Source organism: Leptinotarsa decemlineata, unplaced genomic scaffold (assembly GCF_025532065.1).
Source record: "Leptinotarsa decemlineata unplaced genomic scaffold, Ldec_3_MD MMD2_tig00026374_RagTag_RagTag, whole genome shotgun sequence".
NCBI classification, from domain to species: Eukaryota; Metazoa; Arthropoda; class Insecta; order Coleoptera; family Chrysomelidae; genus Leptinotarsa; species Leptinotarsa decemlineata.
Genome location: NW_027412710.1, coordinates 4,502,667 through 4,518,162, shown reverse-complemented (window position 1 = coordinate 4,518,162; position 15,496 = coordinate 4,502,667). Strand labels below are relative to the sequence as shown.

The following is a 15,496-nucleotide window of genomic DNA, read 5'->3' as shown; positions in this document are numbered from 1 at the left end:
CAAGTTAGTCCAAAAGTTTGTCGATACCGAATCTGTCTGTAATGTGAAACACCAGCCACGGAAACCGATCAGAAATGAAGCAGTGGAAGTCGCTGTTTTGGGACATGTTGAATTGGATCATACTCAAAGTACCCGTCAGCTTGCTGCAGCCTCAGGTGTCTCCCGTTCGTCCATAATACGGATATTAAAAGCCTATAAATTTGATCCGTACAAAATTAAATTAGTACAGGAACTCAATGAAGATGATCCTGATAAAAGGCTGCAATTTTGTGAACAACTGAGCCAGCTACTAATTGATGATCCGCACCTATCATTCAACACGTGCTTTTCCGATGAGAGTACATTTTTTTTGAATGGACCTGTGAATAGGCATAATTGCCGTTACTGGGATGACAGTAACCCACACTTATTCCGAGAGGTCCATACCCAGTACCCTCAAAAAATCAATGTCTGGTGTGGCATATTAGGTAGTCATATCGTAGGGCCACTTTTTATTCCTGGGAATTTAACTGGTGTGGTCTATCTGAACATGCTGGAAGATACAATTGTTCCTCTCATAACAGAAATAATTGAAAATGACCAAAATCATAATGATGATCGGCTTCATTTCCAGCAAGATGGAGCACCTCCTCACTATGTTGCTCCGGTAAGAGTGTTTTTAAATGACCGGTTTCCTGGACGGTGGATTGGAAGGAGAGGCCCCATCGAATGGCCTGCCAGGTCACCTGATTTTTTGCCTTTAGAATTTTTCCTTTGGGGACACTTGAAAAATACATGTTTTGCTACGCAGCCCGAGTCCATAGAAGATCTTCGCCAACGAATTACAGCAGAGTGCAGAAGTATAACACCTGATATGCTACAGAATGTTAGGAATAGATTTGAACAAAATCTGTATTATTGTATGGAAGCAAATGGGTCACATTTTCAGCACTTGCTGAAGTAGGATTCTACTAAGTCAATTACACATTTCAAAGTACTGGGTTGTAGTTGTTTTTCTTCATAATACCTACATGTTTGAGTGAAATACAACAAATTAGGTATCATTGGAAAGATAATGTTGTGCCCTTTCAAATGATTTATCACTCGACCCCACTTTCCATTTGAAATTTTAGGGTTGTTACTCACCCTCGCTAGGGGGTTGAAGGCACAGGTAGAAAAATTCATCTAAAATGTGTCCCCCTCAAAAGCAAAACTGTCCGAGCATTTTTGCGTTAAGTTACAAAAAAAGGAGAATGATAATGTTATTTACATCAATATATTCCATCATTTGATTTAGTATCGCTATTTCTGAGATTTTGTCACAAAACGGTGATATATTTACTGGTCTTAGTTGGTCAGCTGAGTTAGTGTTCAGAATTTTTGGTATTGGAACTATTGTTGAAGTTTTGAAAGATTGAGGTACTTTTCCCTTTGATAAACTCAAATTAATTAAACTCAGTATGATTTTATTATATCATATAAGTTTTGTAGGGACAAAGGGGTGAATTCAGATATGTTTGACAAATAGTTTGGCACTGTATCGAGTATTTCATCTTTTTTTGCATTTTCTGGACTAATACTGGTTATTATGTCTTGAATACTATTTATAAAATACTGGTTCAATACATTTGTGATTGTTATTTGATCACTATAAATTATCCCTTGGCAGTTTAGACTGGAAATTGAACTTTCTACATTTTTCCTGCCTAAAAGTTCTTTCACATTAACCTAGGATTACCTTTATTCCCATCAATTTGCTGTTCAGAGAAATATTTTTTTGACTCTCTCATTGTTTTGACGACATTATTTCTAGTCTGTTTATAGACAATCTCCTTCCTCATTAGTTAACAAACATTGTTTATATGCTTTATTCCTTTCATCAGTAGCTGATCTACACACATCATTAAACCATTGTTTATGATTTGTCTTCATTTTTTTTTGAAGTCATGGGTGCAATCTTATCAATAGAGGAAACAATATTATGTACAAACATTTCTGAAAAAACATCAACGTCATCAACATCAATATGGCATAAAGCGCCCACGCTTTTTTCAGAATAATATTAGTATTTTTCGTTCGTTATTATTTTAAGCTTTTGTTTTAAGTTTTAAGCAAATGAAAGATGTTATCGTACCAGACGACTTCATTTTGATATCAATGGATGTAGTATCTCTATTCACCAACATGCCAATAGATCTAGTACTAAGTCTCGTTAATGAAAAATGGCATTCAATAGAACCACACTACTATCCCTTTAGAAGCATTCGTTGAGTTATTCCAGTTCGTAACGAGTAACAGCTATTTTAATTGCAATGAAGTTTTCTATAAACAGATTTTCGGCCTAGGAATGGGAAACTTTTCATCACCAATTTGCTCTGATATTGTTATGTCTGACTTACAAAATAAATGTCTACGTCAATGTATAATTTTCCGATAATTTTTTTCAAATGATATGTTGACGATATAGTTTTGTGCATAAAAAAAGAAAACGAAGAGAGAATGTTAACGACATTCAATAGTTATCATCCCAAACTTCAATTCACCGTTGAAGAAGAAAAAATAATAACAATAATAACAAAATTATAACTGATTCGTACCATAAACCAACATACTCTGAAAGATTTATAAACTACCACTCTTTCCACCCAATGACACAAAAAATAAACATCATTAACAGTCACAAATACAGGGCTACACATTTAGCACATGCGAATTTAAAAAAATAAAACCTAAAACTAATAGAAACTATGAAGAATTGCTATCCTAGATCTTTAATTAAAAAATTAGTATATTTAGACAGAACAAATAAACAAAAAAAAAACACCGTTGAACATTAAATATTTCAAATTACCGTATGTAGCAGATCTGACACCACAACTAAGCAAGACTTTAGAAAATACAAATTTTAAAATTAGTATGAAATCTGAAAATACAATTAGAAATCATTTATTCACGAGAATAAAAACAAAAACACCAAAAGACCTGAAATCCAATATTGTCTATAAAATACCATGTGCTGAATGTGAGAAAATATATATAGGGCGAACAGGCAGGTATCTCAAACAAGGAATTACTGAACATAGCAGGAATTGTAAAAATACACAAAACCCACTAAAAACAATGAAGAATCCTACTAGCTTTGCAGAACATTGCAAATCGCCCCCTTATACTTTTGATTTTGAGTCAGTCAGTATTTATTATAGGACAACAGACGATACTAAAAAAAAGACTCCTGAACGAAATGATTGAAATAACAAAACATGGAACAAAATGCGTTAACAAAAGGTCGGATATTGAAAACTTACACACCTCATATTTCAATTTAATAGAAAAAATCAAGCAATTACTTTGGAATCATTAACCGACTGTTTTTTTCCAAATACAATTCCCATTTCTTTCATGGGCTTTTTTTGAGTTATAAATAACGATTTACAGACTGTTCAGATTGTTAATCCTTCGTGTCTGTGTTAACAAGTATGAACCGTATTTATATTTTATGTCGAAATTATTCACTTCACCCTTCAACTCGGAAAGCCGCCCTAAATGTAAGTACTCATCAACGTTGTTTTTTTGTAAAGTGTTCGAAACGTTTATTATTTTTTAACGATTGTTATATTACACAATTACACATTTTGTTTGTAAAAAACTACTTTGTAAATTTCCATTTTAATATGTATGTCTTGATCTTATACTTCAGAGTCCTGAAGATGAAACAATAAAGTTTCGAAACGTCGACAATTTAGAAATTTTTTTGAGTTCTAGTCACTAGTATTATAAATCTCTAACAGACGGTGCACGAATGTGAAATTCCTCTCAAACAACAATTTAAAGTTTGAGGTCTCAACTTCTATACTGAGATGCGGTAAGTCTCCAACAGAGGGCGGACAGTTGTAAAATTTGTTTCGAAGTGAAGAGAAAATTTGCAGTTATAATTTCAAAATACAATTCAGTCTTGATGTTTTGATTTGAAGTTTCATTCAAAATATTAATGAACTAAGAATATTTTTTCTGTTATCTGCCCGCGAATAGATCAAGCAATAATGTCGATAGTTACGTACAGCGCCATCTGCCAACGAATAGATCAAGCAATAATGTCGATAATTCTGTCAATACAGATTTCGAGCTTGAGAGTTACAAACAAACAAACATACAGGTAAGGCTAATATGAAGCGTGTAAAAAAAACAAAGTTTTTCTTTCATCGATAGACAAAAAACCGACAGTTCATAGGGAACACTGTAGTTAGCTTTCCGTCATGTCACTATAGGGGAAATGAATTCATTCATCATGCACTGACTCAAAAATTGAACTATTCACTACTATAGCAAAATACTCCAAAAGTTACTGAATTATCTACAAATCTGAATGTAAAAATATCTTATCACCGCCTTATCATAATTGAAATAATTTAAATAAATATGAGAAAACTGCATAATATCTCTTCGTTGAAGTACTAATATTTGAATACTTTCGACTGATAAAGGGAATGTCACGGTGATAATGTAGATTATGAAAATAAATTAGCTCAGTTGATTTCGAATACAACATTCCAAACACATACTATAAAAAAATCAAGAACGACCGAAGGAAAAAATAAAAACGTTCAAGGTCGGAGATAACCGTGTCACAGCTATTTTCAGGGTTTGTTGTTTGCTGTCTGACGTTTCGTCTACGACTGCGGTGTACATTATCATATGTGATGAGGCAATAACAGTGTTCTGGATATCCTCCGATTAGATACTAGATAATTAGTTTGGGCGGAGACCCAAACTAATTATTTAGTCCCAAACTAATGGAATGAATTCGTTCACCACCAGTGGGGTAAATTCTCCGAATTTCTTCCATTGCTGCTGGACGAGGTATCGTTCCTATACAGTGTGTAAAAGCCAAATGGAATAAAATAATTATTTCGGTTACGGTAAATATTTTAACGAAATTCCGAAACACATGTATATTATAATTTGACATTTTTCAACGTAAAAATGCCACCCCTACCTTCAACCCCCTTCGAATGAGAGGTACAGTGTCATCCACAAAGTATGCACCATATGGGAAACTTATTTATTAAGGGTTTTTCGACAAAAAGTTACTCTTGATAAAAGTTTGTGCATCTCCTAAAACTAAACATGCACCATTAAAATGCAGTACAACACACGTAATATAGGAGGAGCCTTCAAATATTTGATTTTGTGTTAAGAGTAAAGTACTCTTATTTTGAAAAATCTCGGGAAATGTTTATTACTGGAGTTTTTCCCAACACCAAATTGTTATTTTTAACACCTCGACACGTGTTTCGATTACCAAGTGATCATCTTCAAAGAGGAAGATTAAAACTAGAAACTAATGGGAAGCTGACCCTATTTATGCTATATAGGTTTCCCATACAGGTAAACCATCCATGTGTATCACCCATACATTAATTTCACAATATTGCCTATCTAAATTTATTTTTGCAATGTGTCCTTATGTAGTAATCAGTAAACCCAACAACATTATTTTATATTATTTTAACAAGCTATATAGTATGCCTTCGGTATATATATAGGTCCGTCATCGTTATTTATAATATTATTGTGTTTACTTATTTCTACATTCTCATAGGCATCTAGTTGCCTGTTGTTGTTAACTTGTCTAACTAATCTTAATGAACTGAAGTCTATGGAATGGTTTTGTTGCAAAATATGATGGGCGACTGCTGATTTTTCAGGTCTTCCATATTTTAAGTGTGCTATGTGTTTCTTATATCTTACTTTAATAGATCTTTTTGTCTGTCCAAAATATTTTGCATCGCAGTCCTTACATTCGATTTCGTAAATTCCAGACTTTTCCGAATTCTCGACTTTGTCTTTTGGACTTCCCAAAAGGCTCTGTAGTTTATGATTTGTTTTAAAAACCACCTTCATACCTAGTTCCTTGAAAATCTTTCCAAAGTTCCTCGTATATTGATGGTATGGAACTGAGATGATTTATCTTGGTTTTTGTCCTTTTTGAAAGTCGAGATTTCATTCATTCTTAACTTAAATTTCTTCTTCCTTATTATGTCATCTACAATACAACTCGAGAAACCGTTAGTGGCTACTATTTCCTGTATTGTACGTCTTTCTTTTGTGAACCTATCATGTGTTAGAGGGAAAGTCAAAAGACGATGCACTAAAAAATTCAACCCAGCACGTTTGTGGTGTCCACAGTGATGTGAACTGTCAGGAATATACCTGTACGTGCTTGTTTCTTTTCTAAATATATCGTATTCTATTAAAAAAAGGAAACAAAGTCTTCAATATTCGATTTTTTGGTATCGAATATCGCGAAAATATCATCCACATACCTTAACCAAATCCTAGGAAAATACTTCGACTTTTCTTTGGTTTCCATTTCGAATCTGCTCATGAACAGGTCTGCCAGGTAGGGGGACAAGGGGTTTCCCATGGCCGTTCCTTCCTGTTGTTCATAAAAGCAACCTTCTACCTGGAACCGAATTTGTTTCAGACACAAATAAGTAAGAGAAACGAATTCATCGATTTCGTCATTATTGAACTTATTTTTCTCTAGTAATTCCCTGGGGTATTGCAAGGTCTGTGGAATTGGGACGCTAGGAAATAAGGAATTGACATCAAAAGAAACCAAAATCTCACCTTCTTGCAGAACCACGTTTTTTGTATGTTGTATAAACTCTAAAGAGTTTTTTTATACTGAAACTTGGTTCCGCAATAGACACGGTTTCAAATTCCTTAGTGAGCCACTTTGCTATTTGGTAGATAGGAGCTCCAATAGCTGACACGATGGGCCGCATTGATTTTCCCGGTTTGTGGATTTTTGGGAGGCAGTATAGTTTCGACACCGTTGGGTTGGAAACTTGTAACTTACGTTTCAGTTGAGGGGTAAGTATGTTGTCGCATTTCTTGAGGACGGTCGCCTTTTACTTCGGCAATCATCTTTGGTAACGGGTTCCTGGACAATTTCGCATACGGTCCATTAGTAATGAGAGTATTGACCCTTTCGTAGTAGTCCGATTTATCCAGAATTACTACTTTGTTACCTTTGTTGGCTTTCAAATGAAAAATGTCCTTTTCTCTCAATCGTTTGATAAGTTTCTTTCGGTTTTTATTGTTGTTTATTAAATGCTTCCGTTTATCTGTTATCTGGTTGTTGGAGATTTGATTCCTGACCTTTTCTCGAACTAGTCCCTTCGAGGAATCGGGCATATATTGAATCGAAATTTCAACACTAGCAACGATACCTCAAGAACTTTCTCGGAAGACGGGATGCCAAATTTCAAACCGTTTTTCAAAAGGTTGATCTCTTCCTTATCAAACGATTGTGATGACAATATTTTCGGTTTATGCTTAGATATGAGGGTTTTGAGTTTCTTATTGAGCGTACACATTTTTGTGATATATTTTGATTCAATCATCCGAAACATTCCTCTCTGAAAGTCATTCTATTGTACGTAATCATTTTCTTCTAATCTATATGTTAGTTTTTTATATAGACTATAACTATATAAGAGAATACGGTTAGTGTACAGATGATCGATTTCTAAATCAAGCTATTTTTCTTTGGCAATTTTTTTTTAATTTTATCAGCAACTGAATATTTACGGTAACAAAATTTGGAAAAATTAATATCTTTTACAGCTATTTAGCATCATAAGTCGGGAAATGCTATTTAGAAAAATTGTTTAGCATTGAAAAATACATCTAGATTTGAAGTCATGGCCATCTAAGTGAAGTTTTATTTTTTTACCCATTTTTTAAAATGGGGACTACGAAAAACAACGCAACCCCTAAAATTTATTTCCAATGTAACTTTTTGTCTTATTATTTGTTTACCATTTAAAAATTCATTTCCGATAGCCTGTTTCATTCTAAACAAAAAATGTCTCTTGAGTTTTTTTCACAAAATAAACCAGTCCGCAGCAAAAAATTATTTTACGAACAACTACAGAGATACATCGTCATAAATGCGAACTGGATTTATTATTATTTTGTAGTTAGTACCTGCATCAAACTATTAAAGGGTAATGAACAAAACTGATTTATTAATAACAAAACACACAACATGTAAAAATCATAGTAAATTTTCAATATGTCTACTTTTAGACATTACACATGCGTCTAGACGACGGCGCATTGAGCCACGTATTCGCTCAAATATTCCTGTAGTCTCTCTGATTACCCTGCACGCATCAATGATGCGGTTTCTTAAGTCCTCTACATCGCGAACAGGAGTACGATAAACCAAATGCTGTAAATGGTCCCAAATAGAGAAATCGAGAAGATTGAGATCTGGGGGTCGAGCGGGCCAGATATGTGGTCCTCTTCCACCTATCCACTGATTTGCATATGTTTCAGTTAAATGCTGACGTGCTACTTGACTAAAATGGGCGGGAGCCCCATTATGCATAAAAACAGATCCCTTCTGACACCCAAAGGAACTTCCTCCAGCAGTACTGGATGCACTTCTCTTAAAAATTGAACGTATGCCTCACCATTTAATCGAGGAGTTAGAAAATGAGGCCCAATTAAATCATCCCCAATAACTCCGAGCCACACGTTAAGAGAAAACTGTTCTTGATGGTTAGTTTCGACAATAGGGTGAGGGTTTTCATCAGCCCATATGTGGTGATTATGAAAATTGATAATTTTGTCCCGAAAAAAACTACATTCGTCTGTGAATTCTATCGTCTTCAGAAAGTCACAATTTCTTCTAATCATTTCCAGCATCCAATTGCAAAATTCAAGACGGTTTCAGAAAGTCTCGCGGTAACAGTGCCTGTACTCGTTGCAGATGGTAAGGGTATAAGAGTTGTTCCTTTAAAATTCGAAATACCGTCATATGATCAACATTTAGCTGGTACTCGTAGTAGGTTGTTCTTCAATCAAATTAAGTACTGCTTTCTCAAACTGTGGTGTTCGTACTTCTCTATGGCGATCACAATCCTGCGTTCTTTTGTCGAATGAACCATATTCTCGTAACCGTTGATGAAATCGAGCAAATATTCTATGTGAAAGATGCTGTCGTTGAGGATACATTTCAGCATATGAAATCGAGCAAATATTCTATGTGAAAGATGCTGTCGTTGAGGATACATTTCAGCATATCTTCTAGAAGCTTCTATTTCAATTTCGAAAATTCACAAACTGACAGCGTCATACCAATTTAATTGTCACTATCACTAATAACGACCTACTAGATAGATTAGTTTCGTATTTTCGCATTTATGACGATGTGCCTCTGTAGTTGTTCCTAAAATAATGTTTTGCTGCGAACTGGTTTATTTTGGGCAAAAAACCCAAGATACATTTTTTGTTTAGAATGAAACAGGCTATCTGAAATGAATTTTTAAATGGTAAACACATGATGAGACAAAAAGTTACATTGGAAATACATTTTAGGGGTTGCGTTTTCCACCCCTTACAATCATGGGGTAAACCAAATAAATTTCTGGCTAAGTGTCTTTTTGTAGTACAAAACGTCAGGTTAATTTCAATATTGTAACTTTTTAATGCTTGTGAAAAAAATTGTTATACAAATTTGATGTACCCCCTTTAAGGGGCTGTATCTCAACAAGGCATGCTCCAATGAAATTTCTTTATATGGAAGATCCCATCTTTTTTTCGATGAGGAATCTTCTCCTCAAATGTTTTACACTTATTTAGTTATACCCTGTATATTGCCCTGTGAATGGATTTTTCTGTCAAGCAATAATTATTCATTACATAACTTAGACTTATTCACACCTCGGAAAGTACATACAGGAATTTGGAAAGTAATAATAAAATGTAATAAACAATTATTGGGTACATTGAAACGTGTATAAAACAATGAAATATTACTTATATTACAACAAACATGACAAAATAAACAAATTAATATTACTGGAGTTTTTTCCCAACACCAAACCGTTATTTTAACAACTCGACACGTGTTTACCTAACGACACATTGTAAAATTAATTCAAGACTACTAGATTAACAATTTATATTCGCAAAACTACTTCCATTCTTCTAATTCTTTGGGAAATGTTTCTCCCTGTTTGACCAATGTACAGTTTTGGGCAAGAGCCACAGTCAGGAATATATAAGCTGACCCCATAAATTTGTATTGAAATAGTAAAAATTTCTTGTGAGATAATTTTTCATTTGGTTTCAGTTCCATTGACTGTTCTGTTCCTTTTGTTGCAGAAGAAGAATGTTACCATTGCATGGCGAGCCTAGTAGCATCAAAAGAGAAAACTTTCATCACTCAAACAAAACTTTTATATGAAGTAACTTGGAAGACTGTTATGCAAATATGCAAGAAACATGTGGTGAGTACGCACAACTTAATATTCAAACTGTATTACAAAGTAATTCAAATGTGAAAGTTTGTAAGGATGGATGTATGTATGTTTTTGGATTTTTCACGCCTAAACGACTGAACGGATTTAGATGAAACTTCACATAAATACAGCTTGTACATCAGAATAACATATAGGCTACACTTTACGAAGGCTCTGTGTAATCTTAGTCATAATATAACAATAAGTATTGAGTAATAGTCTGGTTCACATGTACTCGATTTAGCTTTTTCAGCCCCGTCCAACAATTGCGACCAAGGTGTCATTCGATTCGTATTTTTGCCTAGAAAGTTTAAGGAAAGGTCCGAAAACGCGCCGATAAAAATTACAAAAGTTATAAACAATCAAGTGAAAAAAAATGGGGCTTTAGTTTTTTCTTAATATTTTGGAAGATTTTCAAAATTTTGGAAATTTGAAAAAAGATTTAACTACGAGCCACACGTTAAGAGAAAACTGTTCTTGATGGTTAGTTTCGACAATAGTGTGAGGGTTTTCATCAGCCCATATGTGGTGATTATGAAAATTAAAAATTTTGTTCCGAGAAAAACTACATTCGTCTGTGAATTCTATCGTCTTCAGAAAGTCACAATTTCTTCTAATTATTTCCAGCATCCAATTGCAAAATTCAAGACGGTTCGGAAAGTCTCGCGGTAACAGTTCCTGCACTCGTTGCAGATGGTAAGGGTATAAGAGTTGTTCCTTTAAAATTCGAAATACCGTCATATGATCAACATTTAGCTGGAAAGCAATCTTTCTAGTACTGGTAGTAGGTTGTTCTTCAATCAAATTAAGTACTGCTTCCTCAAGCTGTGGTGTTCGTACTTCTCGATGGCGACCACAATCCTGCGTTCTTTTGTCGAATGAACCATATTCTCGTAATCGTTGATGAAGTCGAGCAAATATTCTATGTGAAGGATGGTGCTGTTGAGGATACATTTCAGCATATCTTCTAGAAGCTTCTAACCCATTCCCCTGCAACAGACCATAAACGTAATGCATATCAGCCATTTCCTCATTTTTGTATGCCATTTTAATAACAAGTGAATTATCAAAGTAACAAATTAAGAACAGAACAACAACACACAATTAGTATTAATTCAATTTCGAAAATTCACAAACTGACAACGTCATACCAATTTAATTGTCACTATCGCTAATAGCGTCCTACTATATAGATTAGTTTCGTATTTTCGCATTTATGACGATGTGTCTCTGTAGTTGTTCCTAAAATAATTTTTGCTACGAACTGGTACATTGGAAATAAATTTTAGGGGTTGCGTTTTCCACCCCTTACAATCATGGGGTAAACCAAATAAATTTCTGGCTAAGTGTCTGTTTGTAGTACAAAACGTCAGGTTTATTTCAATATTGTAACTTTTTTAGTGCTTGTGAAAAAAATTGAATCCAATGAAATTTCTTTATATGAAAGATCCTATCTTTTTTCGATGGGAAATCATCGCCTTAAATGTTTTACACTTATTTAGTTACACCCTGTTTACCATTCAAGCCAAAGTTTCACAATTATTGCTTCACCCTGTAAAATTATTATTTATACCATTGGAGAGCATTTTTATAGTCTTTTCAATGATTCATCACAAGTAGGGGTTTGCAATTTAAACTTTTTGTGTTTTGATGGGTGGGACCTAGGGGGTTGATGGGGGGTGAGTTCTCTTTCATGTCACTTCAGTTGCCCCTTACTATCCTAGTAACTGTTTCAAGCATTTTTCGATATCAGCTTTCGTTCGTGAGATATAGCCCATTGTAAGTTTTAAAATTGACACACTGTATATGCTATCGCGGACTTTTATTTAGTACTATTTAAAATAAACAATCTTACAGTACATTATCTGTGTGTTAGGCAGCGTGTACAGGCAGCGCACGCCAAAATTTCTCTCAAGGAGCAAGAATTTTCCTGACTTATTCATGCAGCTGCAGTTTCGTAAGAAGGTATCATCTTTCCCTCCAAGCGATTTCCTGGAGTCTTTGAAGTCCACTAGATATTTGTTAGGACAACAAGTTATAAGAAAACAAGTACAGCTGAGGCACCAGTCAATCTAACAATAACACTGATGATCTTCAAACTAGACTTAACCTCTGATGGAAACACCAAACTCTTTCGAAGGTTCGAAATAGATGAACACTTCAATCTAGCAGACCACTATTATAATCTCCATGCAGTCATTGTTTACTGTGAATCTGGTCATTATTACGCATTGGTCAAAGACGAAACGGATTGGTTTAAGTTCGACGATAGTCGTGTTACGAAGTGTTCTGGCGATGCATTGAATTTATTGGAGCCTCTGGAGACAACCTACATTTTGTTTTATGAGGACATTGGCAGATCAAGATCTTCAGATGATATGGTGCTGCAGGTTTTTCCGGATTTTCCTGCAGCTGAAAAAGCAAATGCGCCACTGGAATCAATGAAGTCGCCCCAGAGAGCCAATTAATTTTTGTTGCTGTTTTATAATTTCATGATTTGTATTTTGGAAGTGTTGTTATTATAGTTTTCCGTATTGAAGAATAAAAAAAATCAGGAGAGATTGTTTTATAATCTCACAAATAAAGTTATCATTATGTTATGACCAAAATTACACAAAACCTTTGTAAATTATAGGTTGTATGTCATTCTGATGTATAAGCTGTATTTATGTAAAGTTCCATCTAAATATGTTCAGTCATTCAGGCTTGAAAAAGCCGCAAACATACATTCATACATTTATCCATTCTCACAAACTTACACATTTATCATGTTAATATAGACTATAGATATTGTATAGATATTGAGATATAGAAGTATAGATGAATGAATGTCGTGCGAGACCTTTCTTTTGGCTAAAATATGATTTTGAATTAATTTGTAAAAATCTTTGAAAATCATGTGCAATTAATTTCGTTATTATTCTTTCAAATTAGATGGTAATAAGTACCCATGATTTTTATGAACGTAGAAACACCTACCTATATCACAGAAAAATTTTGTTGGGGAGAAAGCATATGCAGTAACTTTCCATGTCATTATTTCATATCTAATGGCAGCTATTGTTATCGCAATGCATCACTTTGTTCGTATTGAAGAAATGATTAGAGGTTGAAATAGATAGATAATATACATATAATGAAACTTGTTTATTCACGTATTCTAAAAACACTTTATTGTGTGATTTTCACTAGACAGTTTTACAAAAACGCAATACGTGTTTCGCCATACAATGGCTTCCTCGGGCGTGTCTTAATAACTAATTCTACACATTGAATGCTATTAATACCTTATTCTACAATTTGAAGTACCTGATTTTTTACCTAAGTTTGTAATGAATTCAATTACCTGAGCTTATGTTCCATTTTCCACATTTGAAAAAATATTCAGTAACGGAGAGTGATTTAATTCTAATTGATTATTCAGTAAATTACCCGAATTCCTGAATCTATTGATTTCTAAACATTCTAGAAGATTGAGTTTCAAACTCTTCTCTTCTAAATGTAACACATCGTATTCATGATTGAACTCATGTCCTTCTGCTAAAAGGTGGTTTGCAAAACTACTTCTATGCTCTTAATTCTTTGGGAAAATGTTCTTCTTGTTTGGCCAATATGCAGTTTTGGACAAGAGCCACAAGTCAGCTTATATACTCCTGATCTATCCAACAACGAAGTTTTGTCTTTATTGTTTTTAATAAATTTACTTAGATTATTATTCGTTCTGTAAGCTACGTTTACGCATTATTTCTTCAAGAAACGGGCAATATTTCTGGTTGGTTCACTCACATATGCCAGTGTCCTATAACTGACGTTATCGCATCTTGAATACGAGTAGACCAAGTCCATGGCTTGCTTTTGAAATTTTTTGGAAAGAATGGCGTTCATAATATCTATAGTCCAGTCACTATAGTAAGTTCACCTCGGAATTCGGGATACCCAGCTGTAAGTCTGTAAATACTTGTATATTGACACCCTGAAAGTTGTCTCAAAACCTACATATGGTAGGGTATAAGCAACTATTAAATTTCAAGGTCAAAGGTCACAAAAATCGGTTTTTTGCCCTTTTTTTGGAAATATCTAATTACCTATGGGTTTTTTGCTATTTGTTTTTATTATCAATATTGTAGAATATAAAATTCTCTACAAATTTTGTTGAAAAAGTTTTTTTATACGGTGAACCGTTTTCGAGATTAAGGGCGGAGAGCGCGCGGCCACAGCATCACTTCAGGTCAACCGGTGCCTCCGGTCGAAAACGCGCCATATATAGTTGATGAACTATCAATAAATCAATGATTATAAATATTTATCAATTTTTATAAACTATTATATTATATTTTATAATTTTTTTCCTAACCTATCCACTTTTTATTCAGTATTAATTTATTTAACAACACTTACCTGCCCGTGTAATTACAGAATTGTTAATGAAAATATAGCAATTATATTTGAATTTCAAACTAATTAATAACTTCTTACATGATGGAAAAAACAAATAAATTATGAATTAATCTTTTTATTAAAAAATATCATTCAATACATTTATTTTCATTTAAAGTAAAGAAATGGACTAAAGTTTTGTAGACTTGACGTAATGCATATAACGAAGATGATCGAGATTTTTCACAGATTTCGGATCATTATAGACTGCCAATAAGGTTTGAGTTCCACTCTCTAATAATCTCTGGGCCGAACAATTTTCTTTCTCAAATGCTGCAGCTAGTTCATCCAAATTTGTCAGTTTCTCAAAAACTTTTAAAAATTATTTTTTTCCCTTTTTAAAAAGCGCAGAAATTGTGTCACAGCCACTTAATGCGTGCATAAATAAAATATGTGTTTTGGGATGAGGATAATTATCAAAATTTTTATTCGAGTATATCTCCGTTTTTACATTTCCTTTCCCAACTTTTTTAAAGAAAATTTCTTGTTCGTAAGACAGTGTATGCCCAATTAAAATGACAAGTAAATCGATATCTTGTCCTATAACTGTAGTTTTTCCAGACTTTGATTCTTCAATTGCAGTTTCAACTATAACATCCGCATCATCTCTGGCTTGTTTAGTAGTAATATTTGCATCTTGTAATTTTTCAATTAACATATTAATGAGCATATCTTTGTTATTTCGATTTGATAAGAATTTTTCTTGAGTAACTGGTACGACCATTGTTTCATCGAAACAGACTTCATACGTTTTTGAAAGT

General features: G+C 33.8%; 1 protein-coding gene across 5 annotated transcripts in view; it reads left to right on the top strand.

Moving 5' to 3' along the window:
* The window catches only part of sky (GTPase-activating protein skywalker), a 122,552-nt gene that overhangs the window by 20,114 nt on the left and 86,942 nt on the right, over positions 1–15,496 (top strand). For all 5 annotated transcript variants that reach the window (XM_074185359.1, XM_074185360.1, XM_074185358.1 and 2 more), the window contains exon 3: positions 10,162–10,286. In XM_074185359.1, coding sequence (XP_074041460.1) covers positions 10,162–10,286 — 125 coding nt within the window. The remainder of the gene's footprint in view (positions 1–10,161; positions 10,287–15,496) is intronic.